This window comes from Symphodus melops (genome assembly GCF_947650265.1).
Source record: "Symphodus melops genome assembly, chromosome: 14".
NCBI classification, from domain to species: Eukaryota; Metazoa; Chordata; class Actinopteri; order Labriformes; family Labridae; genus Symphodus; species Symphodus melops.
Window position 1 is genome coordinate 24892189 of NC_136704.1, and position 27795 is coordinate 24919983.

At 46.4% G+C, this 27795-nt stretch overlaps 5 protein-coding genes across 20 annotated transcripts in view; 1 reads left to right on the forward strand and 4 right to left on the reverse strand.

Annotated features, from left to right (window-relative positions):
• Window positions 1-8598, reverse strand: part of acad11 (acyl-CoA dehydrogenase family, member 11) — an 18481-nt gene extending 9883 nt beyond the window's left edge. The window contains exons 1-9 of one of the 2 annotated variants that reach the window (XM_079361961.1): window positions 8523-8598; window positions 3447-3595; window positions 3228-3330; window positions 2534-2659; window positions 2155-2316; window positions 1399-1563; window positions 1164-1305; window positions 522-643; window positions 250-386 (exon numbers count right to left, since the gene is read on the reverse strand). In XM_079361961.1, coding sequence (XP_079218087.1) covers window positions 250-386; window positions 522-643; window positions 1164-1305; window positions 1399-1563; window positions 2155-2316; window positions 2534-2659; window positions 3228-3330; window positions 3447-3586 — 1097 coding nt within the window. In that variant the 5' untranslated portion in view covers window positions 3587-3595; window positions 8523-8598. Of the gene's footprint in view, window positions 1-249; window positions 387-521; window positions 644-1163; window positions 1306-1398; window positions 1564-2154; window positions 2317-2533; window positions 2660-3227; window positions 3331-3446; window positions 3800-8522 lie in introns of those variants that run through there. The other variant, XM_079361962.1, reaches the window with a different exon arrangement.
• uba5 (ubiquitin-like modifier activating enzyme 5) lies at window positions 4140-7664 on the forward strand. Of its 2 annotated transcripts, none has more exons than XM_079361984.1 (12): window positions 4140-4449; window positions 4776-4821; window positions 5047-5136; window positions 5229-5338; window positions 5468-5554; window positions 5651-5735; window positions 6130-6234; window positions 6342-6469; window positions 6560-6695; window positions 6789-6867; window positions 6952-7058; window positions 7313-7664. In XM_079361984.1, exons 1-12 carry the CDS (start codon window positions 4268-4270, stop codon window positions 7391-7393), a joined length of 1236 nt encoding a protein of 411 aa, XP_079218110.1. In that variant the 5' UTR covers window positions 4140-4267; the 3' UTR covers window positions 7394-7664. The 2 variants fall into 2 exon arrangements, with proteins under 2 accessions (XP_079218110.1, XP_079218111.1); XM_079361985.1 differs by having other exon boundaries at window positions 7316-7664.
• nphp3 (nephronophthisis 3) lies at window positions 8484-16982 on the reverse strand. The gene is made up of 28 exons (XM_079361956.1): window positions 16925-16982; window positions 15541-15921; window positions 15338-15463; window positions 15103-15253; window positions 14840-14992; window positions 14598-14731; window positions 14255-14415; window positions 14010-14166; window positions 13852-13926; window positions 13595-13765; window positions 13416-13519; window positions 13162-13276; window positions 12925-13068; window positions 12738-12835; window positions 12509-12611; window positions 12328-12410; window positions 11945-12080; window positions 11136-11300; window positions 10969-11063; window positions 10774-10896; window positions 10483-10672; window positions 10137-10378; window positions 9884-9959; window positions 9540-9667; window positions 9181-9421; window positions 8971-9096; window positions 8772-8887; window positions 8484-8687 (listed from the first exon to the last, which is right to left on the reverse strand). The coding sequence occupies exons 2-28, from the start codon at window positions 15862-15864 to the stop codon at window positions 8519-8521; spliced, it is 3906 nt and encodes a 1301-aa protein (XP_079218082.1). The 5' UTR covers window positions 15865-15921; window positions 16925-16982; the 3' UTR covers window positions 8484-8518.
• A 1143-nt stretch (window positions 16983-18125) lies between these two features.
• Window positions 18126-19069, reverse strand: LOC306835201 (uracil nucleotide/cysteinyl leukotriene receptor). Its single transcript, XM_079361627.1, has one exon. The coding sequence runs from the start codon at window positions 19058-19060 to the stop codon at window positions 18146-18148; it is 915 nt and encodes a 304-aa protein (XP_079217753.1). The 5' UTR covers window positions 19061-19069; the 3' UTR covers window positions 18126-18145.
• A 1351-nt stretch (window positions 19070-20420) lies between these two features.
• kiaa1217 (KIAA1217 ortholog) overlaps window positions 20421-27795 on the reverse strand; it is a 90890-nt gene continuing 83515 nt past the window's right edge. For 8 of the 14 annotated variants that reach the window (XM_079361951.1, XM_079361942.1, XM_079361945.1 and 5 more), the window contains 7 exons: window positions 27444-27721; window positions 27200-27361; window positions 26792-26914; window positions 25541-25621; window positions 23821-25440; window positions 23167-23298; window positions 20421-22098 (listed from right to left, as the gene is read on the reverse strand). In XM_079361951.1, the coding sequence (XP_079218077.1) occupies window positions 21553-22098; window positions 23167-23298; window positions 23821-25440; window positions 25541-25621; window positions 26792-26914; window positions 27200-27361; window positions 27444-27721 (2942 nt within the window). In that variant the 3' untranslated portion in view covers window positions 20421-21552. The remainder of the gene's footprint in view (window positions 22099-23166; window positions 23299-23820; window positions 25441-25540; window positions 25622-26791; window positions 26915-27199; window positions 27362-27443; window positions 27722-27795) is intronic. The other 6 variants (XM_079361948.1, XM_079361949.1, XM_079361952.1 and 3 more) reach the window with 6 other exon arrangements.

A 27795-nucleotide genomic window follows, 5' to 3' on the forward strand; every position in this document is an offset into this window, starting at 1 on the left:
ATATTTATGGTCTGGACTCGGTCTGTATCCCTTAATGTTTTGGTCTCGGTCTTGGTTTAGGTTAGTGTGGTCTTGACTACAACACTACTAATTATGAAACTATTCGAAGGCTTTAACACCAGAAGGCTGCCTGTGAGTTTCATCGACCTTTACAAGTTGAGATAACTGAAGTGAAACGATCACAATCTTTGAATAAGAAAAGCTGAGTCACTGCATCGATTAAAAAAACATCCACAGACACTTCCTTACATAACTGGAGGAGCCACAAGTGGAACCAACCTCTGTGCAAGCTGCAGGGCATGTTTAGCCAAGGGCTCCACACAGTGGCTGAACTGGGCGGCATTGGGAGCGCTGGCATTCCCCAGGAGGTGGCGTGCATAGATCCCCTGAGGAAGAATAAAAAAAAAGTTTTTGAAGCCTCTGTAGTTAGGAAAGAAAAATGACTCCATGATTAGACATCTGAAGTCTCCTGACAAGATCATAAATCTCAGAGAGGATTAAAATCGCAGTTAAACTCTAACCTGGGCGATTCCTGCCATCTTGAAGACGGACAGGGCGAGGTAAAAATTCAACTCTGGCAGAGCAGACGGGATCCCACGGCACCGGCAGTAAATGGAGATAAGGTCATCCACAGATGGGACGCCTGTAAGTGTAGATAAAAGAAGCACAACAATAAAACAACATGGAAGAACAAAAGTCTGAACATATGAACGGACGCCGCCTGAGTGACGTCCCGCGTGTGTTCCTGCAGGGGGCGCCGGAGTCAAGCTAACGACAGGCTGAGAGCTGAGGCGGGTTTTAAGCCTCCTGACAAACCGTTACACGGCGCCCACCTGTCAATCAGCTCAGCTACACGCCTTATTGTGAATAACTCTGATCCTTCATCCAATCAAAACTGCTGAGTCATCAAAACATTCCCCCGTACAGTGTGTGTGGATGGAGACATGAGCTAATCACACCTATTTGGTTTTTTGAAGCAGGCTGTAAACATGTTCATGTCTGCTGTAAAAACAGGCTTTTTGAATGGGTGTGTATGTGACTTCCTGTGCTGCTGCAGCCAGCCTCTAGTGGACACTCCAGGAACTGCAGGATGTTACACTTTTGACTGTTTGTAAAGAAAAGTGCGATCTCAATAATTTTGTATTTTCCATACATGGTTGTACCTTCTATTCCTTTCAAACTGCCCATGGTGCCGATGATGTTGAGGCCTTCAGGCCAGTATTTAGGCATCAGGAAGTAGGCCAAATCAGCCAACGGCTGCCCGGTGGTGGACAGCTCCCAGTCCAACACCGCTATCACACGCGCCTAAAGATATAAAGCACACGTAACTTTTTTTTGGCATCAAACTTTGATGCCAAAAAGCAGAAAATGCTGGAATAAATGTTCGTGAACGAGAACCTCTGTTGGGTGGAAAATCAAATTGTCCAATCGAAAGTCTCCATGGACAAGCGTGACCTCGTTATCATTAACTGGCAGATTGTTCTTTAACCAATCAGAGAGCTGGTTCATGGCTGGAATGTCTCTGTGTGCTGCGGCAGTGTACTGCTTGGACCAGGTGGACACCTGAAGAGACAGAAGAGACACTTTAGTATGTCACAACTCTAAATATATATTTACAGAGAAGTTGTTTAAAAGTCACATATTCTTTAAAATCCTCTTCTCCATCTTCCTCAAAATCTAACATGAGTCTCTAGTCTGTCCTCTCCGTCTTCTGCCTGCTCCACTTTTCAGAAAATGTGTGCTCAAACAGGCCGTTTGGAGATGTTCCCTTCATGACATCACAAAGGGCAGTAGCCCCTCCCCCAGGTGGGTGACACTCCCACAGCTAGGTGTTGGTTCTGCCCTCTGAGTCTGCCTTCTCACCGTAAACAATAGGACATGGAGCCAGAAAGCAGCGAGTACACCCGAGCCCTTCCAGAGAGGGGGCGTGGTCAGACACAGCTCATTTACATATTTAAAGCTACAGACACAGAAACAGCCTGTTCTGAGCAGGGCTGAAATAGAGGGGTTTATAGACATGATCAAATACAGGATCAGAGTGGATTTACAACAACACACTTCACACACATGATGAAGAGGAGCGAGGACACTGATTTACACTGAAGAGGAGGAAAATGTGACCTTTAAAGGGTTTTATTGATTGCACGTTCTCACTTGTCTCCTGCAGTAGCCGGGTCCTTTTCCGTACTCTTCAAGGTCCAGTGATGTGAAGTCCAGTGAGTGCAGCCTTGCAAGCACTTCCACTGCAGCCACATACAGAGCTGCCCTCTCTGCTGTACGCATTCCAGGGAGACGCATATCCCTGAATATCCTCCCCTGCGCAGAAAAAACAAGCATCTCATCATGATATACATTTTTACATCTCGTGACAGATTCCTATAATTACATATTTCGTGTAAAGAAGCACTGGCATCAGCTATCAGACACATAGAAGTTCAAACTTCAGATTTTCTGATAAGAGCACAGAGTAAAGGTCGAGCTAAAGCACAATAAATGTTGAATGCAAAGACTTTATGCTTGTGCACAGACTCACCTTCACATGTTCCATCAGGTAGAAATCTGTTCCAATGACTTCAGCATCAGTGCAGTGAAGGAGAGGCCGAGGAACAGGGAAGCCTGCAGAAAATAAAGCCTTCTGCACACGATACTCCCGGTCCACCTTAAAAAAAAAAAAAAAAAAAAAAAAAAAACGACCCAAAGTTTAGATCCAAACATCCCTGACACTCAGAGACTTAAAATAACGATCTTAAACAGTTAGCTAGTAATTCAGGGATTACTCAACAACGTTATTCAGTTTGAATAAAAAAAAGAAATGGTACAAGATAGGGGTGTCCTGATCCAATATTGATATCGGTCCAATATCAGCCAGAAAACGAATGTCAGATTTGATCAGAGTGCATCTAAAACAATATACAGTAAGCGCTCGGATAAGTAGAGACCATTTAACAGACTTTAAAAGTATACATTGTTTTTATTTGATTTAGGTTAATTTATTTTTTGTATTTTTTATTCATCTGTAGAATTCTGTATATTGAAGGTTAACATTTATGTAACCAATTGATTAATAATAATTGGGTCAGTTATTCTCACACTACTATTGGTGACTATTGTTCTCTGTTTGAGAAACTTGATCAAACCTTGTCTAACGACCCCCCCCCCCCCCCCCCCCCCCCCCGCAGGTGAGGACACAGACACGTGCATGGTTTGGACCTGTCAGTCAGTGTTACCTTGTGTGCACCTGGCAGCAGCTCCCCTGGAGGTTTCTTCCTGAGCACATAGCTCCTGTCAGAAGGTGTCTGGATCAGGAAGGTCGGGTTCGACTGACCGAAACTGAACAGAACCAAACACGACAACTAATTGTTTGCATGCTGTCAGTCAGCTGGTCACCATTTTCTTTACAGAGGAATCTCAATGCACCTGTAATATTTCTTCTTCAGCTGTCTTACCTGTACTGCCTGACGGCGATTGGCTCCTGATTGGACAGCACCGTCCTCGCGCACAGGTATCTGTGCAGTCTGTCGACATTGAGTTTATGCTGCTGTCTGACAGGAGTTGTTTGCTCTTCCATGTCTGCTGGATTAATCATTCCCAGACTCTACATGTTGGACACAACTTTTCTTTGACTGTTTTGATGTGTAGTCGGACCGATTACGCGTGCGCACATCTACGTCATTTCCTTATTTACATCAAACTACCACAAACAAGCCCTGTTATTTCAGTTAAAACTCAAACTGATTTATTTTTACATACTTTGTAGTGTTTTATTTTCCTTTTTATTTCCTCTTTTTTATTATCGTGATCATTTCAACCTCCTCCGTTATGATTCCTCAGTCACGTGACCTGTTTTAATTAATTATTCATTTAAATTTAGTCATGATTTCTTACCTTGTTTATTGATTGAGAGGTTAGGGGTCATGTTGATTTATTTTTACGTTTAAGCACTTTGTACAACATCATTGTATGAAAAGTGCTGTACAAATAAAGTTTTATTGATTGATTTAAAAGATACGATAATATGACGAAAACATTCAATCATTAATGAACTTAAATACCAGAATAAATCACATGGTTTCATTAAAATGACTGAAATAATCAGGTGATGGTGGAACGTGTCGTACTTGTTTCTGCACGGAGGTTATTTACTGCGACACACATCCTGACAGCTGATCAGACTGGAGACGTGTACTTTTCTCTCTGAGCGGTTCCCTTGTCTTCTCGCTGGTTTTCTTTTCCCCCTTTTGATATTTGACCTTTTTTTAACGGTCCGATGGCGACGGTGGAGGAGCTGAAGCTGCGCGTGAGGGAGTTAGAGAACGAGCTCATCAAGTGTAAGCAGAAACGGTGTGCGGCGCGTGCGGAGGAGGAGGAGGAGGATGGTCCAAACCCACAAGTCCACAGACCCAAGATCGATAAGATGAGCGCTGAGGTGGTCGACTCCAACCCGTACAGGTGACTGTCCTCTTTTAGATTCTCTCTTATATTTAATGTCATCATGTCTCACTGGTCTGGTTCCAGCATGACTCACTGGTCACATCATGTCTAACTGGTCCAATCATGACTCACTGATCTGGTGAAATCATGACTCATTGATTTGGTCCCATCATGACTCACTGATTTGGTCACATCATGACTCACTGATTTGGTCACATCATGATTCACTGGTCTGGTCCCATCACGTCTTACTGGTCTGGTCCCATCACGTCTTACTGGTCTGGTCCCATCATGTCTTACTGGTCCCATATACTGGTCTCATCCTGGTTTTGTTTTCATTGCAGTCGTCTGATGGCTTTGAAGAGAATGGGCATCGTGAATGATTATGAGGTATGATTTTCCAGGTAATCATTTCTGCAGAGTTAAGCTTGTTTTTATTTACACAGGAAGTGGTTTTTCTTCTGATCCAATCAAAGAGCCCGACCGATTAACGACCAGTCGATTATTTCAGCCGATATAATCGTAGTTGTGACGTCACTTCTAAACCGGCCGCCACTTTAAATGGCGGTCAAATACCTGCACAGGTTTCTAACCAGCCTCCGTGTGTGTTGACAGAAAATCCGGACGTTTACAGTTGCTGTGGTCGGCGTTGGAGGAGTCGGGAGCGTGACGGCTGAAATGCTCACTCGATGTGGCGTCGGTAAGGTAATACAGGCGTCTCGATTGTTCTACCTTTCTGCTCCAGTCTCGCCGTTCTTCCCGTCTTCACTCACGCCGCGCTGCGTTCACCTTCACAGCTGCTCCTCTTCGACTACGATAAAGTCGAGCTGGCCAACATGAACCGCCTCTTCTTCCAGCCTCACCAGGCCGGCCTCAGCAAGGTGGAGGCTGCAGAGCACACACTCAGGTACACACACACACACACACACACACACACACACACACACACACACACACACACACACACACACACACAGACGTGGTTAAGAGTCGCTCACCCCTCCCATTGCTAACGTGTTCCTCGTTTCTCCTCCAGAAACATCAACCCGGATGTTTCATTTGAGACTCACAACTACAACATCACCACCATGGATAATTTCACACACTTCATGGAGCGCATCAGGTGAGCGCCTCTCTCTCTCTCTCTCCCTCTCTCTCTCTCGCTCGCTCTGTCCTCGTGTGTGTTACAGGCCTCTAACATGAATCTGTGTGTTCTCAGTCATGGAGGGCTCGAGGAAGGGAAGCCGGTGGATTTGGTCCTGAGCTGTGTGGACAACTTTGAGGCCAGAATGGCGATAAACACAGTAAGAGCATCAACCACAGCTGTTCTGGGTGTGAATAAAAGTTAGAAGACGTGGAGTCACAGGACTCGTCAGAAGCAGCCAATCAAATGAAGTAGAAGGCGGGCTTTGCTACTTACTAGGTCCAGACAGAGCTCACTGAAGAGACGGTGGAATTCACCGCACTGCTTCCTGTTTTGCAATTTTATTTCACGTCCACTTTTCAGCAGCTAATAACCGTTAGCTCAACTTTTCCCTTTTTCCCTGCTTCTTTTATTTGGTCGCCTCCTCCTCCTTCTCCTTCTTCTTCGTATGTTCCTTCTGTCTGCATGTGCAGCCGCTGCGCTCCACGGGCGCTCTGAGTGTGATCGGGCCCCTAAAGCCTTCTCTGACTTACTTCTGCTTCTCTTGATTTCAGGCCTGTAATGAACTGGGTCAGACATGGATGGAGTCTGGTGTCAGTGAGAACGCTGTTTCAGGACACATCCAGCTCATCATTCCAGGAGAGACGCCTTGTTTCGCTGTATGAGCGTCCACACACCCACACACACACACACACACACACACACACCCTGTGGTTTAAATGAAAAGACGTTGCATGGTAATAACAGTATCGTGTCCTTGTCTTAGTGTGCTCCTCCTCTTGTGGTGGCGGCTAACATCGATGAAAAAACCCTGAAAAAGGACGGCGTGTGTGCTGCCAGCTTACCGACAACGATGGGCGTGGTCGCAGGCATCCTGGTGCAAAATGTCCTCAAGTAAGAGATCCTCATGCAGGTCCAGGTGGAGACCTAAAGGGGGTCCTTCTGAGAGTGAATCCAGGTTTGATGGATGTTTTTGTCTTTCAGGTACTTGTTAAAGTTCGGCACAGTCAGTTATTATCTGGGCTACAACGCCATGCAGGACTTCTTTCCCAGCATGGCCATGAAAGCGAACCCGCAGTGCAGCGACCGATACTGCCGGAGACAGCAGGAGGAGTACAAGGCGAGTGGTTACAGCCTGTTTGCGTGTATAACACCACTTAGAGCCGGTGAAATGTAAAGTGCAAACTGTCTCTGTTTGAATTTGTCTGTGCAGAAGAAAGAAGCAGAACGGCCAAAAGTTGAAGTTGTAGAAGAAGAGGAGGAGGAAGTCGTGCACGAGGACAACGAGTGGGGTGAGCAGCGTCCACCCTGAGGAGCTGTGAGTGTCTGGATGTTTCATTGTCATGTCCACTCACACTTCAAACTGTGCTGTGCAGGTATTGAAGTCGTATCAGAGGTGACTGACGCAGAGCTGCAGGCTGCAACAGGCGCCGTGCCAGACCTCCCAGAGGGCATCACTGTGGCGTACACGATTCCAGCTGAGGTGAGTAGTTCTGCAACAACACACCTCAGATCTGAAGACTGAGATCACTGCTGACATTTCCCCACAACATCCCAAGAGTTTCAAGTCATCCGCTTCATATCCATCCTGACCTCAGAGGTCCAATCAGCTCTCTGTGATGTTCCTTTATTTAGGCTGCAGTACTCACTTTAAACACTAGGGGGTCAGAGTTGTAGATTTGTGGATTAATAGCGTGCATTTTAAAATGATTTCTCCTGTTTGTTTGTTTTTTGAAGCAGAGCGCAGCGAGCGGCGACACCGTGCAGGAGACTGAACAAAGCCTGGAGGAGTTGATGGCTCAGATGAAAAAGTTGTAGCCTGCAGCTGCTGCTTGCTTTTTTCCTCCCCTCTCTCTCTCTTTGATAACAAACTACTGTGGAAACCTTCTGACAGCTGAACAACTGGAAATGCATGAAAAAATGCTGCAAATGGCATGTGGGAACAACAGAGTGAAAAGGTGTTAATTTGTTCTAATCTCTCTCTTAGTGCTTCATCATGTATCAGTGTCACTCAGCTTGAAGTCTACAGTACAGATGAACACTGTTAACCAACACGTCTCAATAAAGTATTTATTAGATGGAATACAATCTTCTCCATATGTTGAAGTGATTTGTTGTGTTGTCATGTACACAGTTTACATTAAAATACATGATCATATAAAAACACTCCGGGTACATTGTATGTGCTGTTTTTGGCGACAGGTTTGGATACATGATAGTGGCTGTTTTTGGCGACAGGTTTGGATACATGATAGTGTCATCTTTGGATTCATCGATCAAACAGCTCGACCTCAGAGCTTCCCTTTTCTTTGATTAAAACAGGACAAACATATTTCACATAAACAGGAATCGTATGTCATTGCACATAAACGCATCTGTTTCCAGAATATGCTCATTTCATTTTGGAGACAGACTGTAAATATTACTGGGCGAAGCCTGAGTGACGTCACCTAGTGGACGCTCGAGGAACTGCAGGATTTTACAACATCGGCTTCATTTTTTTAAAACCAGAATTTGCTGTTTGTCTAAAAACATTCAGTAAATACAATAAATGTAGATTTGGCCCCAAAAAAAAGACGACAGCTTGACGAGACCGAGTCGTGCAAACGTTTCAAAGTCAGATCTTTAAAAACACTTTAAAGGATTTTTTTCTTCTGGTGACGTCTAAAAGTGCATCGAGTGACGTCGTCTGTGCGGCAGACAGATTCAACGAGTCTGGTTATTTTTGCACCTTCATGGAATCTGACGCCAGCACATAAACGCCACAGAGTTATCGAATGCTTTGTTTCACAGACTTCATGACTAAACGTGCAGGTGATGTCGACCTGACCAGACGCTACAACCTCCACGGAGACCACAATCACAGCTGGGTGACCACGACGGTTCCCTTTTTGATATCAGTGTCGGGTTTCTTTAGTTTCATGGATGCATGGCGAGTCAGAGTCACCTTGGAGCGTGGGGTGGGGGGGCAGGTCCCCTCAGACTGAACGTGTCCCCGCTGGAGGAGTGGCGAGAGGGGGCGTTCCCACACACCAGCGACGGCTCCGCCTCCTTTATCTCCATGGCACGTTTATAAAGCTCTGCCGCCTTCTCGAAGTCGCCCTCTTCGTAGCTAGTTACAAAAAAAAAAAAAAAAAAAAAGATGTGAAAAAACCCTGGACTGAGGCTGCGGTTTGCACAAAGTTACCTGACTTACCTGAGCACTGCTAAGTTCTTCAGCGTCTCTCCAACTCTCGGGTGCGAGCGGCCCAAACTGTCCTCGTACACTTTGAGCGCTCGCTCATAAAGAGGCAAGGCGTCGCTGTGATTCTTCTACCAAACACAAACACATCGCTCGATGACACATGCTGAATATGAGCGTCAGTAAACGGTGGTGAGAGCGTAAACTTCCTCACCAGTTGGCAGTAGATGACGGCCAGGTTGACGAGCGCCGTGGCCACGCTCGGGTGTTTGGGCCCAAAACTCTTTTCTCGGATTTCCAGAGACAGCTCGTACAGCGGCACCGCCTTCTCCAGCTTCCCCTGTGAAACAAACACACGCACGTGTTCACGTCAGATCCTCAGCAAACGACACACAAACCGAACATCCAGGTTCCTCCTTCTCACCCTGCGCTTGTACAGCATGGCCAGGTGTTTGAGCGTGTAAGCCAGGGACGGGTGATCCGGAGACAAGGCCTTCTTCCGGATGTCCAGCGCCCGCTCGTACATGTCCTCAGCCGTCTCGTACTCCCTGCGCTCCGTGTGCAGCGCCGCCAGGTTGTTGAGGGACTGAGCGCAGTCGGGGTGATCCGGGCCGAGGACTCGCTGACGCATTTCCAGAGAGCGTGTCAGGAATATCTTAGCTGCACTGGTGAGAGACAGAGACAACGATGTTTAACTGCGTGTGTGTGTGTGTGTGTGTGTGTGTGTGTGTGTGTGTGTGTGTGTGTGTGTGTGTGCATGCAGCTGTAAGGCGTGCTCCTCACTCCAGGTTGTTTTGGAGGTAGTACAGGACGCCCAGCTCGTTCAGCGTCTTGGCACAGTCGGCAGAATCTTTTCCAAGGGTCAGCTCCTCCAGCTGCAGCGCCCTGCGCCTCAGCAGAGTGAAGCCATACTGAGAGAGAGAGAGAGAGAGAGAGAGAGTGAGAGTGAGAGTGAGAGCCAGAGACAGAGAGAGAGAGAGAGAGAGAGAGAGAGAGAGAGAGAGAGAGAGAGAGAGAGAGAGAGACAGAGAGAGAGAGAGAGAGAGAGAGAAAGAGAGATGTTTTTAAGGATACGACCGGTGAGGGGAGAATGACTCAGCTCGGGGGAATCTGTCAAACACGCTCACCATGTGACCTTTCTGGCGTGCGGTCTTTTGACGGATCTTCACCGACGTCTTCCTGAGTTTCTCTGCTTGTTCGTACCTGATAATAACAAACATCATTAAATCTACCTTTGACATCATCTCTCTGACATTTATAGGATCATCCACACAGCTGCGATGCCTGTGGCGTGACAGAAACAACCAATAAACTAAAAGACAAACATCCATTCAGAGTCACACGGTGCATGTGAGCACAAAGAGAGAGAGAGGCGTTTACTTGTTTTGTTTCTGATACAGCATGGCGAGTGACTCGAGCTCTCGGGCCACGCTGGCGTGCTCGGCCCCGTACGCGTTCTCACTTATCTCCAGGGCCTGCTTGTACAGCTGCTCTGCGTTACCAAACTTCTTCCACTGCACGTATACGGCGGCCAGCTGGTGCAGAGAGCGAGCTACGCTGGGATGGTCGGGGTCCAAGGCCGTCTCCCTTATTTCAAGGGATCTTTGCAAAGGGGCGACGGCCTGTAGAACCAGAACAGACAGAACCAGACGAGCACAAAATAAATCTGAGGTACAAAAGTGATTTTAGTCATTTTAGTCATTTCAAAGAAGGAAGCTGATTGTACCTGACTCGGGAGGCCCAGGTCTTTGAGGAAACGTCCCAAAGTCTCGTACAGGTTGGCGAGCTTGGTCATGCTGTCTTCGCTCTCGCAGCTCTTCTCGTAGTGTTTCAGGGAGTCGAAGTACTCAGCCGCCATGGAGCTTTTGTCTTTGCCCACATAGTGCCAATAAGCTAGCAGCTCAGAGAAATGACCCCTGGAACAAACACACAAACGTGTACTGTGCCTTTAAGGGCAAACAGACGTGTGTGTGTGTGTGTGTGTGTGTGTGTGTGTGTGCGTGTGCGTGTCTTGTACCTCTTGTAGAGGTTTTGGGAGACAAAGAGGTTCAGGAGGCTGAGCTGGAGTTTAGTTCGATCCTCCTGCTGTTGGAACAGCCAGGGGAGCTCGTCGGCGACACGCCAAGTCACACGGTCCTGACTGAACACAAACAGGAAGTCAGTGACAGGAGCTGATCTGAGTGAGCTGTGAGCTATGAACGTGACAGCACACCTGAGCTGCTGGCTGAAGTAAAGGACGAGTTTCTCTCTGTACGCCGGCGAGCCGCTTCCTCCGCCCAAGAACTCCGACCTCACCGCTTCCCAAGCCTGACAGGAACAAGCAGGATTATCAGGTCGGTATGTGACCTTTCATATTCCACCGGTCTCAATGAAAATCACCTGCAGGTGTTGAAATCTCACGAGCCCACATCGAAGGGTCACGATGCACAGCGTGTTCAGACGGTGCAGCAGAGAGGACAGAGCGGGCAGCTCCAGCTCTGGGAAGAGGTCCTGCACCTCTGACTCACTGACTCCATTATGACTGGCACAAACCAGGCCCAGTATCTAAGAGAGAGAGAGAGAGAAGCAGCGAGCACAAGATCTCTCTGTGAGTCATCAGATCATCCACACAGTGTTCCTGAGAGACTCAATTCAACATTTCACATATAAAAAAAGAATCAATCGTTTTAGAAACTTGCAGCATTTCACCTCACTATGAATATTTTCTCTTCAATGCTGATTAAAACTGAATTGTATCCACTCCTCAACTCACCTGCGAGAGGTGCTGAAGTCATTGAAATCACTTTTTAAAGGTCTCAGTCTCGCCTGGGTCTGGGTGGACTACAGATTTTAAATCAAGGCCCGGATCAGACCTCCAATGAAAATCTTTTTATTACCACGATGAGAAGAAAAACTGTTCAGTTCATGTGTAGTTAATAAGGCTGCAGGGTGCGTGATGTTTGAGTCTTGTCTTGGTCTTGGTCTTGGTCCTGTGGCGGTCTCGGAGCACTCTGGGTCTGTTAGTGTGGACTCGACTACAACACCACCTGCTGTGCTGTGATTGGCTGGAGTAAACACCCCAGAGGACAGAGTGTCTGCAGACACAGTCACCCTCACACGTGCACGGAGGCCCAGAAGGGACCATGCAGCAGCTTCACTTTACTATAAGTATCTTTAGTCTTTAAATAATAACGTTCAGGCGTGCTCACCTCTCTCATGATGTGTCGCTCTCTGTCTGTCTTCAGCGAGCTCAGCGTCATCTTGAGTGCCAGGCGGTACAGTGACATCGTGTCCTGACACTGCAGACACTGCTCCAGGCTCTTCTCCAGAGAGCAACACGACGTGCTGCAGGAGACACGAGAGCGCATAGAACCCAAAGCTGCAGCTCGGTTTACAAACAAACTGAACTAGGGAGCTTTTATTTCTTTACTGGAGTATTTGGAACATGTCAACAGAGAAGTGGGACAAAGACATAATAACACCACCTAACAACCCTTCTAGTGTGGGAGCATACTCGATGGAAGAACAGGAACATTTAAGTGGGACGTCTCACATATTTCGTTTTGGCTTCTGAAACCAAAAGGCGGCGTACCTGGTGATCATCCTCGCCAGGAGCGTGACGTACAAAGCGTTGCAGGTCGATGCGGAGCGACAGTGCCTTTCCAGCTTCTTCTCCTGGAACAAAGACACGACGTTAAATAAGCTGCAGCCACTTTCAGGAGGAGTTGTTTTTTTTTTTTTTTTCGAAAGTGGAAGAAGGTATTTTTACTGACCTGGTCCTTCGTTAGCTTCAGCTCCATGCTCTGGCACTCCGCATTAACAACACTCCTGACCTCTCTGGGACTCAGGGGGTCTAAGTGGAGCGTGGGCCACAACCTGAACAAACATGAACACTGCGCTATAAATGTCAATATGCAAGAAGTAAGTATAGAAGTGTGCACGGCTTCAGGGGGAAAGAAAGCCGTCTGACTCGGGTATATAAGTGGAGCAGGGAGTTCTCACCTCCAAGCCTGAGGGCACGTCTCTACATTGACAGACACCACCACTCTGACGTTGACAGGCAGAGGGTCAATCAGCCACTTCATGTGTCTTTCTGCTTGCTGAAGAAAAACAGAAAACATGCAGAGTTCTGAAACAACGCACGGCCAGGTTAAATCTGATTCAGGCTTTAACCAGAGAGGAGATGTACCTGTATTTGGTCGATAGAGTCAATGATGATGATGATGTTTCCTTGATGGCGTGCTGATAGTCTTTCAAGCCAGCGGGGAAACTCCTCCAGGATCTTACTGGGCTCCATGGACAGGCCAGAAATGGACCAGAAGTGCTGCAGCAGCTGTGAAAACAAAAACACAAACACATTTAGAAAAAAGTGACTGAGTCAGGCGGAACACCTGATCAGAAAGAGCCAATCAGAGAGAGCGCTTACTTTGACTGTGAGGCGTTTGATGATGAGAACCGGCTCTGCGCTGGTTGAAAGGGGCCGACCAACAAAGTGATAGAGGAACAAAGTGTTGGGGGACTGCTTCTGCTGCTGCTCGATCCTGAACAAGATTAGAGGAAACTTGGCAATTCAATTCAAAAAACTTTATTTGTCCCCGGGGGGGCAATTCAGACATTTCAGCACCCACACTTTGAGCTAAGCAGAGTCCACTGGTCAGAGGATGGTTTTGCTTTACTCACCATTTAGAGAGCAGGAGAGACTTTCCTGAGCCTGGACCACCAGAGACCAGCAGAGGGGGGGTGGGAGGGGGAGCAGCTATCATGTCATTCAGACGATCTATATACTGAGGAACACACATTGAGGAGAGATTGAAGACATGTAAGAAGAGAAGGTAAAGAAAGGAGACGGTCATCGCTACCTTCTGGAAGCCTAACTGTGAGGTGGTGCCGCCGCACGCCTGCTGGTAGGACTCGATCTGTTCCTGCTCGTCGTGCAGGTCCCACAGCACGTCTCCCGAGTCTTCCTCGCGTCCTTCTTCTATCCCCGAGTCCTTCGAGTCGACGTCTGCTCCTTCGAGACCCAGCAGCTCCTGCGTGGCCGCAGCAGAAGTGGACTTTAAACGCTGTAGGTTCTGAATGATGAATAAACATGATGTGACAGAGAGACGGTCTGAACCTGTTTGATGACTTTTTCCAGCTGAGCATAAATCAGCGCAGCCCCGTCCTCTGCAGATCCACTATGATCCACCACCTGGGTGAAAGGAGAGTTTTAAACACACAGAAATGTGGGACCTCGATATCTGAAAACACTGGATACAGACGGCACATGCACACCTTGACTTTAGCCGCCTTGTCTGCAGCATTGACCCTTTCTAGAAGTTGCCTGGTGGGTCCGGTCAAACTATGGCCGTCTTCAGTCCTGAGGTAGAGCACCAGAGGATGCCCATCTGGATTCTTCACAAAAGCCTCCTCACAGTCTTCTACCACAGAACTGTGCACACGCATGAACATTAAGAGAATGACATTTATTCTACACGTTTAATTGACAGTCTGGACTGTATGACCGTACGCCCCTGTACCTGGTGACAGTAGATTTGAGAAGAAGCACGCACACGGAGCTTCTTTCAATCTCCTGCTTGCGCTCCACAGTGTACGAGGCGGCGCTGTCCTCGGGGAAGCACACGTTCAGATAGAAATGACCGAGTCCCTCGCACAATCTCCGCAAGGAGGGAGAGTGTTTCTGCAACAGAGACATCGATTTAAGATTTCAGGAAGTTTCAGATTTTCCCCTTTTTAAAGACTAAAGTAGAAAATTAACGACAGTATTTTCTGCAGACAGAAACTCTGAAACTGTCTCGACTGTCCAGGTCTTTGTATCAAAGTTAATCACTCCATAAAACACATCGTGCCCATCCTGCCAACCTTTGTAAAGATATCCAGCTCAGCTTTGGTCTCCTGGGTAAAGATCAGGTAGCAGCGGACCGTGTTACTCCACAGGGCCTGTGGCACATGAGGGGAGACCTGGAGCAGACTGGCCACTGCAGCATCCCAGTCATCTGACACAAACGCAGCGATTAGTAAAAAAAAATTGCAAAAAAAATTAATAAAATCCTATGCATATACTGTAGATCCATTTTCTAAAGTAGATGTTGATGTTTACTTACCTCTGCTCACATTTGCAAAGGGTCCTTCCACATCTATCAAACTGTGTGCAAACTCAGGCCCCCGAAAGGTCTGCTGCAACTGCATCATGCTACCCATAGAGGGCTCACTTCCCAGTACACCGCCAGACCAGTACTCGCACTGTGTCCCTGCAGCTACAGACATCGAGTGAACAGATGAGTGTGTGTTTTAAAGATCTTAACGGACTCTGTAAACAATGGGTGGATTAATCAAACATCCCATATGGAAGATATCTGTCTCTTACCAGTAACAGTGGTTTGGTTGTCATCCGAGTCTGAATCATTGAGGTCGTAGACCTGGATACCCTGAGCCTGCAACTGCTGCAGTTTGGCCTCCAAGTCCCTCTTGGCCCGCAGGAGATCTTGGATCTCCTTTTCCTTGGTCTCCCGAAAAATCTGGTGGATATTTAGCCGGATGAGGAGGACTGCATTTATGATTAATTAACAATGCTGCACAGTAACGCGTGTTGTGTGATTTACCTTAAACTGTCGTTTTACTTTGTCCCGGTCATGTTCAAAAGTGGCAGCCCTCTCCATAGCCTGGTACTTTGCCTCGAGGGCACTCTCTTTCTCTCTAAGGATCTTCTGGTAGGTCTTTTGCAGAGCCTGTTATGGATGAAAACCATCATGAGAACTGTGAACACAGACTGTGCTAAGATGATGAACTCCAGCTGAATCCGTACCTGCAGCTCCGCTCGAAGCCTCTTGTTCTCTTCGTCCAGCTTGGCCTCCTTCTTTTGCATCGATGAGATCTCATTATTCTTGCTGACGCGGAAGATTTCATACTCTTTACGGAGTCTTTCGTACTCGGCTGCGTACTCGAGATCCACAGAGCCTGTCGATTTGAAACTGGCCCCGATCACCCGAGGCGCCCTGCGAAAGGAGCTGCGCAGGAGGCGGGCTTTGGGCTTCACCTCCACCGGGATCTCACAGGCTTCCCCACCTTCACCCCCATATCCATCCTCAATCACCTCTCCTGGGCTGACCAATGAGGATGCGGTGCCCATAGCGACAGCCCAAGCTGAAAAAGTGTGCTCAGCCCTTTCGGATGCCCATAGCTTCTCCTATGTTTAGACAGACAGAAAGGTGGATCAAACTAGGGCTGCATTAACTACTTAATCCCGATTAATTATGGTAAGAATTAAATGCATTTTATTGCAAATAATCTCATGCTATTTTGTCCCTTTATGTGCACCGTAGGTTTCTGCTGCTCTTTATGATGGAGAAAGAAACTTACTTTTAGAAAATGTGTTGTTTAAGCGTGTCTTTATTCCTTAGTGAATGCTTTTATTCAAAATTGAGGTGGTATCAAAAGGCAGTATCTTTAATCTCTTCAAGTGTTGACCAAACGATGTAGGCCCCGCCCCTTTTTGGGTGAAGACGTTCCTTCTAAACGAAAGGCCTTAAATGGAAAATTGCAGAGTTTTTGAGGGATGAAACTAAATAATGATATTCTCAGGTTGAAAGTAGACAATTTGCATTGTTACATAAAAAAATAAAAATAAAAGACCAAAGAGCTTGTGGCCCGAGGTTTCATACAGCGACGTTACAATGATCTTATCGAATCTCCAGGTAATATATAGCTAAGAGTCTTTTTTTATTTTTTTTAAGTATGCGTCAACAATGGGAACAATTAAGATGATAGCAACCTGCTAACGTTTGTTTTCACCCAAAAAGGGGCGTGGTCACCCAGGCCGTTGTTCTGCTGTTAGTGCGCATGCATCAAATACCTCAACCACCTCCAGGGACAGTTAGGGTCCCCAGTTTCTGGCAGCTTTATTTATTTTCTTTTATTGTATTTTCTTTTATTTTTTATGGGGGGGGGGGGGGGTCACACAAGCTGAAAAGTTTGGGAACAACAGGGAATAATAATAAATAACGGTACAGACAGGCTTGGTAACGTAACAGTGTAGAAATAGCTATTCGACACACTCGTCGTTAAATGTGAAGACAACATGGCTGACAGAAACCTCCGGACATCACTTAGCTTCTATAAATACTGTCTAAAGCGACATTTCTTCACGAAAACAAAAGAAACGGGGCCAAACAAAACAAGAAAACACTCACCGCCCGCTCCCTTCGCAGCTTCTTCCTGGCTGCCGTGGCAACAAGTTGACGGGGTACGGGTGCCCGCACAGGTCAAAATAAGTCAAAGTCCTTTTATTTTCTTCTTCTGTTTGAAACTATAGACTTGATTTTTTCATCACATTTATGATACAAACAGAAGATTAAAATAGATAATACAAATCTATGCGTTTGTTAAACATACAATAGCAATAATAACGAAATAATTCACATATAAAATATCTGTATAAATAGAAGAGTAAAATAACATCATGGACAAGAGGACTAATTGTGTAAAATATTAAAGTGACTGCATGAGTTACTTTTTTATTTTTTTTGTTCGGGTTTCTGTCTCTCTGTGTGTGTGTGTGTGTGTGCTCAGTGAGTGTGTAGATAATCTGCTATGTTTGTTGCAGACATACTTTATATTTTGTATTACTATGTGATGTATTAATTGTAACTGAGGGACTGGAAATGTAAACTCTGGTGCAATACATCAAATGGCAACATTTATGTTTAATATTGTACAAGGTCCCTTTACAAATAAAGTTAAAGTTAGGATTTCTTTTTATTAAATTTAGTAACAGTGTTTAGTATTCACTTCCTGTTTTTTTTTTATATTTAGTTGCTTTTTATTCATGTGTGAAGTTTCTAATGCTTCCTCTTTTATTTTCTCATGAAGTCTACCTGCTTCTCTTTTCCCTTAGTGTGCCTTTCCCTGGTTTTAGTCTTCAGTGTTTCCTGTTTTATTTTGTTATTTCGTGTCCTCGTGTTTCTCTGTATCCTGTTTGTATTGTTAGTGTTACGTCCTTAATTTCTCTCTGTATGTCTTATTGTTTCCTGTTTTATTTTGTAGTTCTCATTGCCAGGCTTCCTTGTGGCTCTTTGTTTTAAGGCTTTTTTGGATTTCTAAATAATAACTAAATGCTCAATTTGAAAAAAACTTTGACATTTTTTTAGAAGAACTTTTTAGACAAAAAAGTAATGAGTACACTGAGTACACTAGTGCATTGCTCTCATATCACAAAGTCAGTACATAGCATTAAAAGGTCGGGTCATGGTCATCGGTTAGCCACAGCAACCGTGGAAATGGCCTCGACCCTTTGTGCTACACGTCTCCTTCCGCTCTCACAAAATTTCCACCTCCCATCTCTCTGTAAAAAAAGTCAGCTGAGTCGAATCAAAAGAAATAACAAGGCATTCGTTTAAAAAATAATTTATTGTTCACAGACGTCTCTTATTTTCCTTGCAGAACAGCTGAAGCAGTTTGTCCCTGTACCCACGGTTCAGAAAGAAATACAACACAGGATCCAGAACGCCACTAACGCAGGTCAGCGCCGATGTGATCCGATTGGTTCTCCCGAGAGCCTCAGTCACACGGCCTAGAAATTGGTTTTCGATGTAGATGACCCTGCTCACGTGGTAGGGCACAAAGGCCAACATGAAGTTTACCAGGATGAGGATGATCATTTTCACCACTTTGTCTTTCACCGGCCGTTCTTCCTGCTGCCTGACTTTCCTCAATTTCAGCAGAATCAGGAAGTAAGAGACCACGATGGTGGCGAGGGGAAGAACAAACGCCACAACTGTAGAGGCTAAAGCAGTGTGTGACGTCCTTTCTAAGTACAGTTGGTTGCACATGCCAGTTGAGTTATTGGATTGATTCTTTTTAGAGAACAGTAAAGGACTCATAGACACAATGATTGTCACCCAAAGTACGCCGACGACTACCTTTGCGTAGGAAGCTCTCCTAACTGACTGTGATTTTAATGGTAGAACCACAGCGAGAAATCTGTCCAGGCTGATGAAACTCATCAAGTACATGCTACAGTACAGGTTTAGGTAAAAGAGGAAGCCTGCTAGTTGACAGACCACATGTCCAAAAGGCCAGTGGCTGTCAGAGAGATGGTAAACTATACGCATGGGTAAGATGAGGACGTAGGAGATGTCTGCTACAGCCAGGTGCCTGAGGAAGACCTTGGATGGAGACGTGCTGCCCTGGTGGAAGAAGGCCCACAGCGCCAGAGCGTTCCCAGGCACGGCGATGATGAAAATCAGAATGTAAAATGTAGAAAATATAATGTTCTCCTGGTGGGACTGACTCCTGAAGAAGCCGTCCGTCTCAGCGGAGATGTTCATCGCTGTCGCGGAGAGAGGATCGGCCTGCTGCAGCATCGACACAGAAAACACCGGGGACAGCTCAGTGATTTACTTTAAATCAAACTCTTTAATCATACTGAAACTGAGAACATCAAGCAGATGACGTGTGTGATGCTAAAATATATTCAGATCACATGCAACACCATGTGGACATGAGGTTTATTAGAAAGAGGAAGAGCTCAAAGCACCAAGGTGATCAGCTCAAACTTTATTTAAAGATGCACCGTGTGATGGACTTCTTGTAATGACTTAATGTGTAATGTTCATTTCAACAGCTCTTCCTGATGTCTGCAAGGAAGATGATGAGAGCGGAGTCGATCTCCTGTTATAAATCTGAGTATGGAGTGAGACAGCTTCAACCATTCTTCATATAAATAAAGGAGCATTTGATTTGTTCCTATTGACAACCTCTGACGTCACATTTTATCTTCAAACTGTTCCAGGCACCAAACTTTAGTATTATTGTTCAGAGTTATGAACATTTATCACAGAATCTGTTTATTTCTCCAACTTTCTCATCTCTGTACCAAAACCTCACACAACCCCTTGAAGAGATAAAAAAAAGTAAGATGTGGTTTCCAGATGAAGAATCACACATTTTTACTCTGACAACACTAACATAAGTTGTTTTTAAAGGTGCTATATAAATAAAGATATTGCATTACACTTTGCATTATAATATATTGCACATACCTGTTACTATTAACCTTTGATTTCCAGGTTTTTCCTGGTTCAAAATGAAGCGGCTGTGGTCCCTTTACAAACTTGTACATGTGCATATGAATCGTCAAAGCTATTTTTTTTTTTTTTTAAAGATTTATTTTTGGCCTTTATTGATAATGGGAGAGTGTTATTATAATGCAAAGTGTTTGCTCTCCTGAGCTTACCTAAATAAAGATCTGCACCACTATATGTATTCATTAAAAGAATCATTGAACTGAGGACGTCCACACTTTCTTTACTTCTCCGGTAAAAGCTTTGAAACTCAATAAAAAAAGATTTATTCAGATTCACTTTTTTTTTTACAGCCAGTTTAATGCTTAACTGTTTGAATTGAATCTTTGCGCTGTAACGCGTAATGACGTCATCCCTCACGTCGATTCGTCAATATTTATTTGCATTTATTCTTACCTGCAATTTGTGGAGATGAAGATCCTGCTGTTTACGTGCCAGCCCAGCAGTCGAGAGCAGACAGGTGAAGTGAAATTGAGAACTGCTCCGTTGTGCTTCTCTATGTTCGTGTAGTCACACTCACGCGCGCGCACACATACACACACGCGCGCGCACCCACCTCACGCAGGAAGCCAGAGGAGCAACAAATAAAAACATTGAACGTTGATGCATTACAGCATGCAAGTCTTTATTTGTGCTACTCCAACACAGTTTGTCTTTACCACACTGCTCCTTTATAGGATGATTTAAAGCTTTACAAAAATGAAAGAGAAAGAAAGAGAGAGAGAAACAAAACAGATATTTACAAAATCTATCTGTGCAAACATAATTCTTCTTTTACAACACTCTCCTAAAGTATCCGAAAGGCATGCATACAAATAAACTTTGGTATGTTAAAAAAAACCTACTTATTCTCTTAGTAGAAGCTTCTATGTACACGTGGTAGAACGGATTCATCACTTTTACGTTTAGACAACCACACATGTTAAGTTAACGAATGAAGACCAGCAGCACCATCACACTGCGGTCCACACTTCAGCCATGACACACACACACAGACACACACACAGAGCGTCTCGTGACTGAGCTCGGCCTGAAGTGACTCATTGAACAACAACTTTGGCAAATAGGCACGCTACAAAAAAAGAACTGAATTGTATATTACTCATGATACCAGTTTTTACACATCTGTAAAAGAAATTGGCAGTTCATATGGTGGAAAAAACATGAGAAAATACTCTTAGAAAAGAAGTTAACAATGAGTTAAACTTTAAAACATCTGTATACTTTGTGTATACATTCATAAAAAGGCATTACCAAGGGATGTGTTGAATGTCTGGCAACATAAGAAATATAGAAGATTAAATATACTATGGTAATTCAATCTCTGCTTCCAAAAATAAAACCAACTTTTTACAAGGTAAGGATTGTACATCAAGTCTATATTCTCTATTTATAGTTACAGCAAGAAAAATAGATTTTCAACACCATGAGAGCATTTTCACTACAAAGTGATCAAACTAAACTTATTCTTTTTTTTTTTTTTTTTTTTGAGTTCGGTTGTAAAATATGTTGTCAGGATCATCAGGCACACCTTCAAGAAAGAAGCAGAATCCAAGTTTTTCAAAATGAGAGAAATGCAACTTAAAAAGGAGATCGAAGCCAATGTCGAATAAAACATGAATCGGAGGAGTGCATCACTTAATACTTACAAAAACAACAACAACAAAACAAAAGGTGGTAATAGGAAACGTGACCTGATCTACCTGCTGTGTGCGGTAAAGTCAGACATTTTGGAGCTAGGCAGCGTCCTTAGCTGCTGTGGCTGTTGGGATGCAGGATTTGCCGCTGCTGCCGTTGTGGGACCTGTAGCTGGTGAAGCTGGGGGTGTGTATGGTGCGGATGCTCTTTCCGCCCGGGCCCAAAGGTGTGGGCGACAGAGGGGAGGGGGAGGAGGAGGAGGAGGAAGAGGAGGAGGAGAATGAAGAGGTGGAGGAGGAGTGCACTCGACCATTCTGAGTCTGCGAGGAGAACGAGAGAGCTTTACCTGTGTGCTGTGAGGGCGCGGGGAGTTTGAGGGATCCGTTAGAAAGGGAGGGGATGTGGGAGGAGGGAAGGGGACCGGAACGAGGACTGTGAGAGGACAGGGTGGAGGACTTTGTCACAGAGAAGGAGGAGGAGGAGGAGGAGGAGGAAGGGTTAATGGGATTAGTAGCATCTGAGTTTGGTGCACACTGGGAGCTGCCTTTAGTAGAGCTAGGATAAAAAGCAGGGATTTTAGAGATGGGTACAGTAGGGGAAGTAGTTTTATGATCCCCTCCCACTCTTTTAGCACTTCCGTTAGCCTGCAAACAGAGATGCCAAAACAGAAACTGGTTGTCAAAAAGAAATCTGGTCAAATAAAACATATGAAAGGTAAGACGATGTTATATAAAAAAAGAAAAACAACACACACAGAAGCACACTATGACTACACAAACATGAATATCACTAAGACACAACTAAAAGACACTAAACACGACATATTCAGAAGCTCTGTTTTTACTTGGTTATGTTGAAAGGTGAGTCGAATGAGACCAAGAGACAGAACGCTGCATAGGTTAGACAGGGCGAGAGCAGGCAGGAGGGGCACCTGGACTTTGGAGGAGGGGGGGTGGGGGGGGTGTTAGGCCTCTGAATGGGGCAGAAGGGGGGGTGGGGGGTGGGTGGATCCATTCGGAAGAGATGCATGTGAGTGTGAAGAGTGAGAGCAGAGAGGGGGAAACGTTGGCCAGTGCTCCACTGAAGCCGGCGGTGCAGGATGCTGAGTCACTGCGAGGTCTTCAGGGTCGAAGGGAAATGTGTCACCGTGAGGTTAAGAAGCTGTGCAGTAATGTTGGGTTTGTGAGCAGACGTGCATTGTAAGGAAAGGAAGAGCCAAGCCCACATGTCCGTTAGGTGTGTGTGTGTGTGTGTGTGTGTGTGTGTGAACAGCGTCCTGTGGATTTGACCACACTGTTTAGGTAGCTCAGCTGTGATGGGATCGGGAGATGTGATGACAACTCAAATGGAGGACAGGATAGGATTCCACTTTTCTCAGCCATTTTTGTCCATTCTTTCTTTTTTTTTGTTTTTTTTGTTTTGTTTTAGTCACCAACACAGTGAAACCATGAGCAGTGTGGACATGCAGAAGCATACAGTACAGTGATGTTATGGGGTAACAGTCAAGAGTCAAGCATGCCTTCTCGTCAGAGCAGACTCGAGAGAAACTAACAGATCCTTAGTCGCCACTGTGGTGACTTGATTTTTTCAAACACTGACATTTCACAGCTTTGGTAGCTCCCCCACCCCCTCCCCATATAACATGCCTCATGTTTTCCATCCCTATACGTTTGTTTCCTCTAGTCTCTGGTAAGGCCCTACAGTAAAACTACCTGTCGGAACTGCCTCTGAGCGTCCTGCAGTTTTTGCTGTTTTCCTGCTTTGTCTGTAGTACCCGGCGCCTGCCTGGACTTCGTAGACAAAGGGACGGGCATCCGACTAGTAGGAGAAGCGACACTGGCGTTCTGCAAGGGGATCCAAACGAAAAACAAAAACAAGAAATAAAACAAAAGAAAGGAGAAAAAAAAAAAAAAAAAAAGACACACCACATAGGAAGTATGAAAATCAAGGCACTTAACAAACACCTCAACGTCAACACCAGTGAGAAGAGCATGCACCCAGTGACACCATCAACCTTTCAAGTCAATACACAGTAAGACATGCATTCAAGAGTGAGGCAGGTATCAGAGTTTAGACATCAGGAGGGGGTCTTTGACCACTTGCTGAAAACATCAGTTTTAGCAATGAACTGAAGAAGAAATAAGGAACCAATCAAAACGCCCCCCCCCCCCCCCCCCCCCAACAATCATGTCACCATGATATGACAGAGGGAGAAAGCCATGAGGGACACGTCAGACATTTCCCCGCCTCTGTGGAGTGGATTAATGATTCGTGTAATTTCAGTGGTTAGAGTTGGAGTGAAGGAACTGAAAAAAAAAACCAAAGGACCCAAAAGCCTCCCGGAGCAACAAGAGCTAAAGAGAGACCTGTTGTACGGTGCTGGGGGAGCTGGGGGCAGTGGTGGTGGTGGTGGTAGTAGGGACGACTACAGGGCGAGGGAGGAGCTGAGGTTTAGTCTTCTTCAGCGAGGAGTTTTTGCTCGGTACCTTCGGGCCTGAGCCTCGGGATGTAGGCAGAGAGGACGACCTCTTCAGCCCCGCTCCGTCGGAACTTTTCCCGTTGCCTGTTCTGGGCTCCTCCGTGAAGGCCGGCTCCCCGGGGGGGGAGGGTCCCATCTCGCTGATGGTGGTCTCCAGCTGCTTGATGGTCTGCTCCAGGCTGTCCAGTGTCTTATAGGTGTTCTTCCTGATCTCGTTGGTCCTGCCGCTGGAGTCCGAGTTCTGCTTCTTCGCCGTGGTTGAGCGTTTGTCCTTGCTGGGCTCTGCGGAGGATTTGGATCGGACTATCTCAAACCTCTTGGCCTCTTTGTGCTGCTTGACGGTACCGTCGCTCTCCTCCTCGTCCTCGTACACGACCACCTGCAGGGTTTTCTTGCCTGACTTGGTGCCGGTGCGGATGGCTTGGGTCAGCGCTGCCAGCTGTTTCTTCGGAAACTTAAACTTGAACTTCTTCTTACCGTCCTGCTTGGTGTCGCCACTCGTCTCCAGGGCGCCGCCGTCCGTCAGCTCGGACATTGAGGACGACGACGAGGACGACAAGCTAGCATGGTCCGCGTTGACGTGCGAGGAGCCGACCTTTTTACCGTCAACCCCCTCGCTCCCGACCGCTGTGTCCGACTCTTCGCTTTCTTCCTCGATGCACTCCGCTGCGAGCATCCTGTCCATTTCCTCCTCGTTCTCAAAGATGGTGGACAGGCGCTTGTAGGCGGAGCGGATGTCCATGGGCTCGTCGAAAATGATAATGACGGGCTTTTTGTTGAAGCCGTAATCCTGCGGCTCAGATGGATCCTCCGAGGCGTTGAGACGATTCGCAGAGTTTCCCACGGTAACGGTTTGGACGCTTCCCTTCTTGGCGTTCACCAACTCCTGGTACTCGCCACAAGACAAGGCCTGAACTTTGGTGTTTGTGATCATGAACGCTATGTTGTCAGGGGGGGGAGGAGCCTCTTCTCCAGGTAAGTCCGGACTAAGGTAAGCCTCTTCATTATCCTCCTCACAGTGAGTTTTGACTGGACCCCTGTCCTCCGTTAGAGCAGCACTCTTAGAAACCTCTTTAACGCCTCTTGTGGTCGCCGCCGCCGCCGCCGCCGGCTCTGCGATCACGTTCTTACTCGAGGAAACATCCGGCTGACCGACGACTTTCATCTTCTTCTCAGAGTTGATTTTGTTCAACATTTTTCCCTTCTCCATTTCTGCGCTGGTCTTCAAGGATTCGGAACGTTTCACTTGCTTCCTGGGAAGTTTGAATCCCTTCAGTCCGGCGGGCTTGGGTGAAATCGGCGGCGGCGTAACGGGGGATTTGGGCGGCGGAGATAGCGGCGGCGGTGGTTGCTGCTGCTGCTGCTGCTGGCTTGGAGAATTGTCATTAACATTGACATTTGACACCTGTGATGTAGGCTGTGTGGGCTCTCGATGGTCAGTGGTTTCCTCGTTTCCCGACGTCGCTGGATGATCTTTGGGGATCTGGCCAGTCACATAATAAATCACCTGAGAAACAAAGGAGACGCTGATCTCAAGCCGTCTTAACCGTCCTACATTCATGAAGTGTACATGAAAACAAGCGTTCAGAAGTGAACGCCATACTTACCCCCTGGCTCTGTCTGACTGTGGTGTTCCCGTTTTCATCCGTGTCTGGATCTTTCTCCTCACGACTGGGCTCTGAGCTCTGCTAGGACAACGTGTTAAGGGGATAATATTACTGTGCGACTGGTGTGTCAGCTGATCACAAACACTTGAGCAGCAGCATCCACAGTCTCGACACTGCATACAGTGTGAACTGCTCAGACTGACTCCTGCTTCTTCCAGGAGCTGCGAAAGAAAACGCATGCCGGGAAAACTAGCATACTGAAGCTAACAAGCTAAAGGCAGCTTCAGCTAAACAGAGAAGGCTGATTGCACGCCTTTTAAAAAAAATTTTTTTTTTGCACTTTGCACCGTTGTGGGTCTATTTTTAAGGTGGTTTCCATTGTGTTACATCCTGTTTCCTATCTGCCTCACACAGGATGCCCTGCAGACAATAAGAAACTTATCATTACACTTTTGAATCAGATAAATACTTTGGGCTTTAATCTTTCACCCTATGTGCAAAGATGAAACTCAGATTATAACACACCTACCCAGTTGGTCACACTGGCATGTTAAACATGTGCACTGATAAGCTTAAAGGGAAAATGAACTGCAGGGATGTGCTGGTTACGTATAGGTGTAAAGCTGGGAAAGCAAACTGGAGTAAAGTTGTGCAGAGACAAAGGAAACAGAGGAGTGATTCTTGAGAAAAGTTGAAGTCGGAGAGTGGCATGCAAAGTGGCCAGACCGGCCTCTAGTGAACCAAGTCTGCAAAAACAGGCGTCTATGAAATCATCTGAACTGCGTTGTTCCTTTTCACGTTTCAAATCGTGAAGGAAGTACTCAGCAGGAAGACGGGAACGAAGAAAGACAGAAGACGATTTGGATTGTCTGTAGAATACAGAGCGCAGGTCTTTATTGGTTTGGAGGAAAATAAAGGACAAAAAAGGAAAAAATATGAAATCAGAAGCATAACACAGCATGGTCTGATCCGCACACACAAAGGAGACAGCATCTTTTCAGAGACTTCATTTTATGCAGACTTAATCCTGAAATACTCAAGTTGTGATATCCAGCAGAATCACAAGAGGGAAGGAAACTGAGGCAGCAAGGAAAGGAGGCTTTTGGAGGCAGCTGTTACAGGTTTCTCTCGAAGCCAAAGCAAGGAGGGTGCAGAGGTGTTTGAAGGGTTAAAACGCAGCCATTGATTGGTTCAGACAGTTGGCAGAGGCAGGCAGTTAGCTGGGTAGCTGCACGGCGGTGCATATTTTACCTTTTTCTCTTTGAGGGGCATTAAGGCCCCCGGTCTGAGCTCTCTGATTTGAGGTTCAATTCGAGCGGGGGGCTCTACGAAATTTTTCACCCCTACATCCTTAACTGAGCACTTCTGGAAAACCTGAAGAGTGGGAAGAGGTGAAGGGGAATAGAGGACAAGGATTTTGAGGATTTGTCTTCACCTTTCCCACAGCTGTCACCCCCCCCCCCCCCCACCACCACCACCACCACCACCAACATAAATTAGATTGATAATCACAATCTGAGCCCGCAGTGAGATATCAGGAAAGTCAACGACCATCAGAAGGAATTACAGATCACCCACGGCAGAAACACCAAGCAGGGGTTAGACCTCTTGGGAGAAGCTGAACGTGTTGGAGTGCTGCAGTGTGTATGTGCATCTAACCTGAAGCTCCGCCATGATCTTGTCCCCTTCATCCTCCTCTTCTGTGGAAACAGAAGCGCTGACGGGTGGCGGGGTGGCTGGCTTCGGCTTGGTCTCCGGGGGAACCTTGGCGGGCTTGGTTCGGGGAGAGGGAGGCGGCGGCGGCGCTTCCTCTTCGGCGTCCTGTTTGAATTGAACGATTTTAGTCTCAAAAAGGAGACAAGCTGACACGAACACGGCAAAACCTTGTTCATTAAGAACCAACCTGGGCCGAGGCGGACTCCTTCTTGGTGGTGTAGACCACCTCCCCAGAGCGAGTGGTGGTCATGCCTGAGCTGGAGCTGTTGAAGGTCTTCCTTGGAGGGGGGGGTGGAGGGGACTTGCTGGCCTTCTCAGACCCCCCCTGTTTGTTCAAACTATCAGCTGCTTTGATGGCAGTCTTGGAGGGTCTCTCAAGTGCAGGTTTGGCCGGTTTCTCCAACACGGGCTTTGGGAGTTTCTCCGGCCCCTTCTTGACTGGGGGAGGCTCAGACTGGGACTCCTCTGTCAAAGAAGAGAAACAACATTCAGCTATATGACATCACAGTGAACTCGACGTCCAGTTTTGTGTCAGACTC

What these genes read in the sequence shown, in the direction of transcription:
- uba5 (XM_079361984.1), top strand. Translation starts at nt 4,268, where the DNA reads ATGGCGACGGTGGAGGAGCTGAAGCTGCGCGTGAGGGAGTTAGAGAAC. An exon ending in GAGAGACGCCTTGTTTCGCT is followed by an intron (nt 6,235 to 6,341) that starts GTATGAGCGTCC and finishes TCCTTGTCTTAG; the next exon opens with TGTGCTCCTCCTCTTGTGGT. An exon ending in CTGGTGCAAAATGTCCTCAA is followed by an intron (nt 6,470 to 6,559) that starts GTAAGAGATCCT and finishes TTTGTCTTTCAG; the next exon opens with GTACTTGTTAAAGTTCGGCA.
- nphp3 (XM_079361956.1), bottom strand. Translation starts at nt 15,864, where the DNA reads ATGGGCACCGCATCCTCATTGGTCAGCCCAGGAGAGGTGATTGAGGAT. An exon ending in TGAAGCTAACGAAGGACCAG is followed by an intron (nt 12,411 to 12,508) that starts GTCAGTAAAAAT and finishes TCTTTGTTCCAG; the next exon opens with GAGAAGAAGCTGGAAAGGCA. An exon ending in ACCTGGGCCTCCCGAGTCAG is followed by an intron (nt 10,379 to 10,482) that starts GTACAATCAGCT and finishes CTGGTTCTACAG; the next exon opens with GCCGTCGCCCCTTTGCAAAG.
- LOC306835201 (XM_079361627.1), bottom strand. Translation starts at nt 19,060, where the DNA reads ATGAACATCTCCGCTGAGACGGACGGCTTCTTCAGGAGTCAGTCCCAC.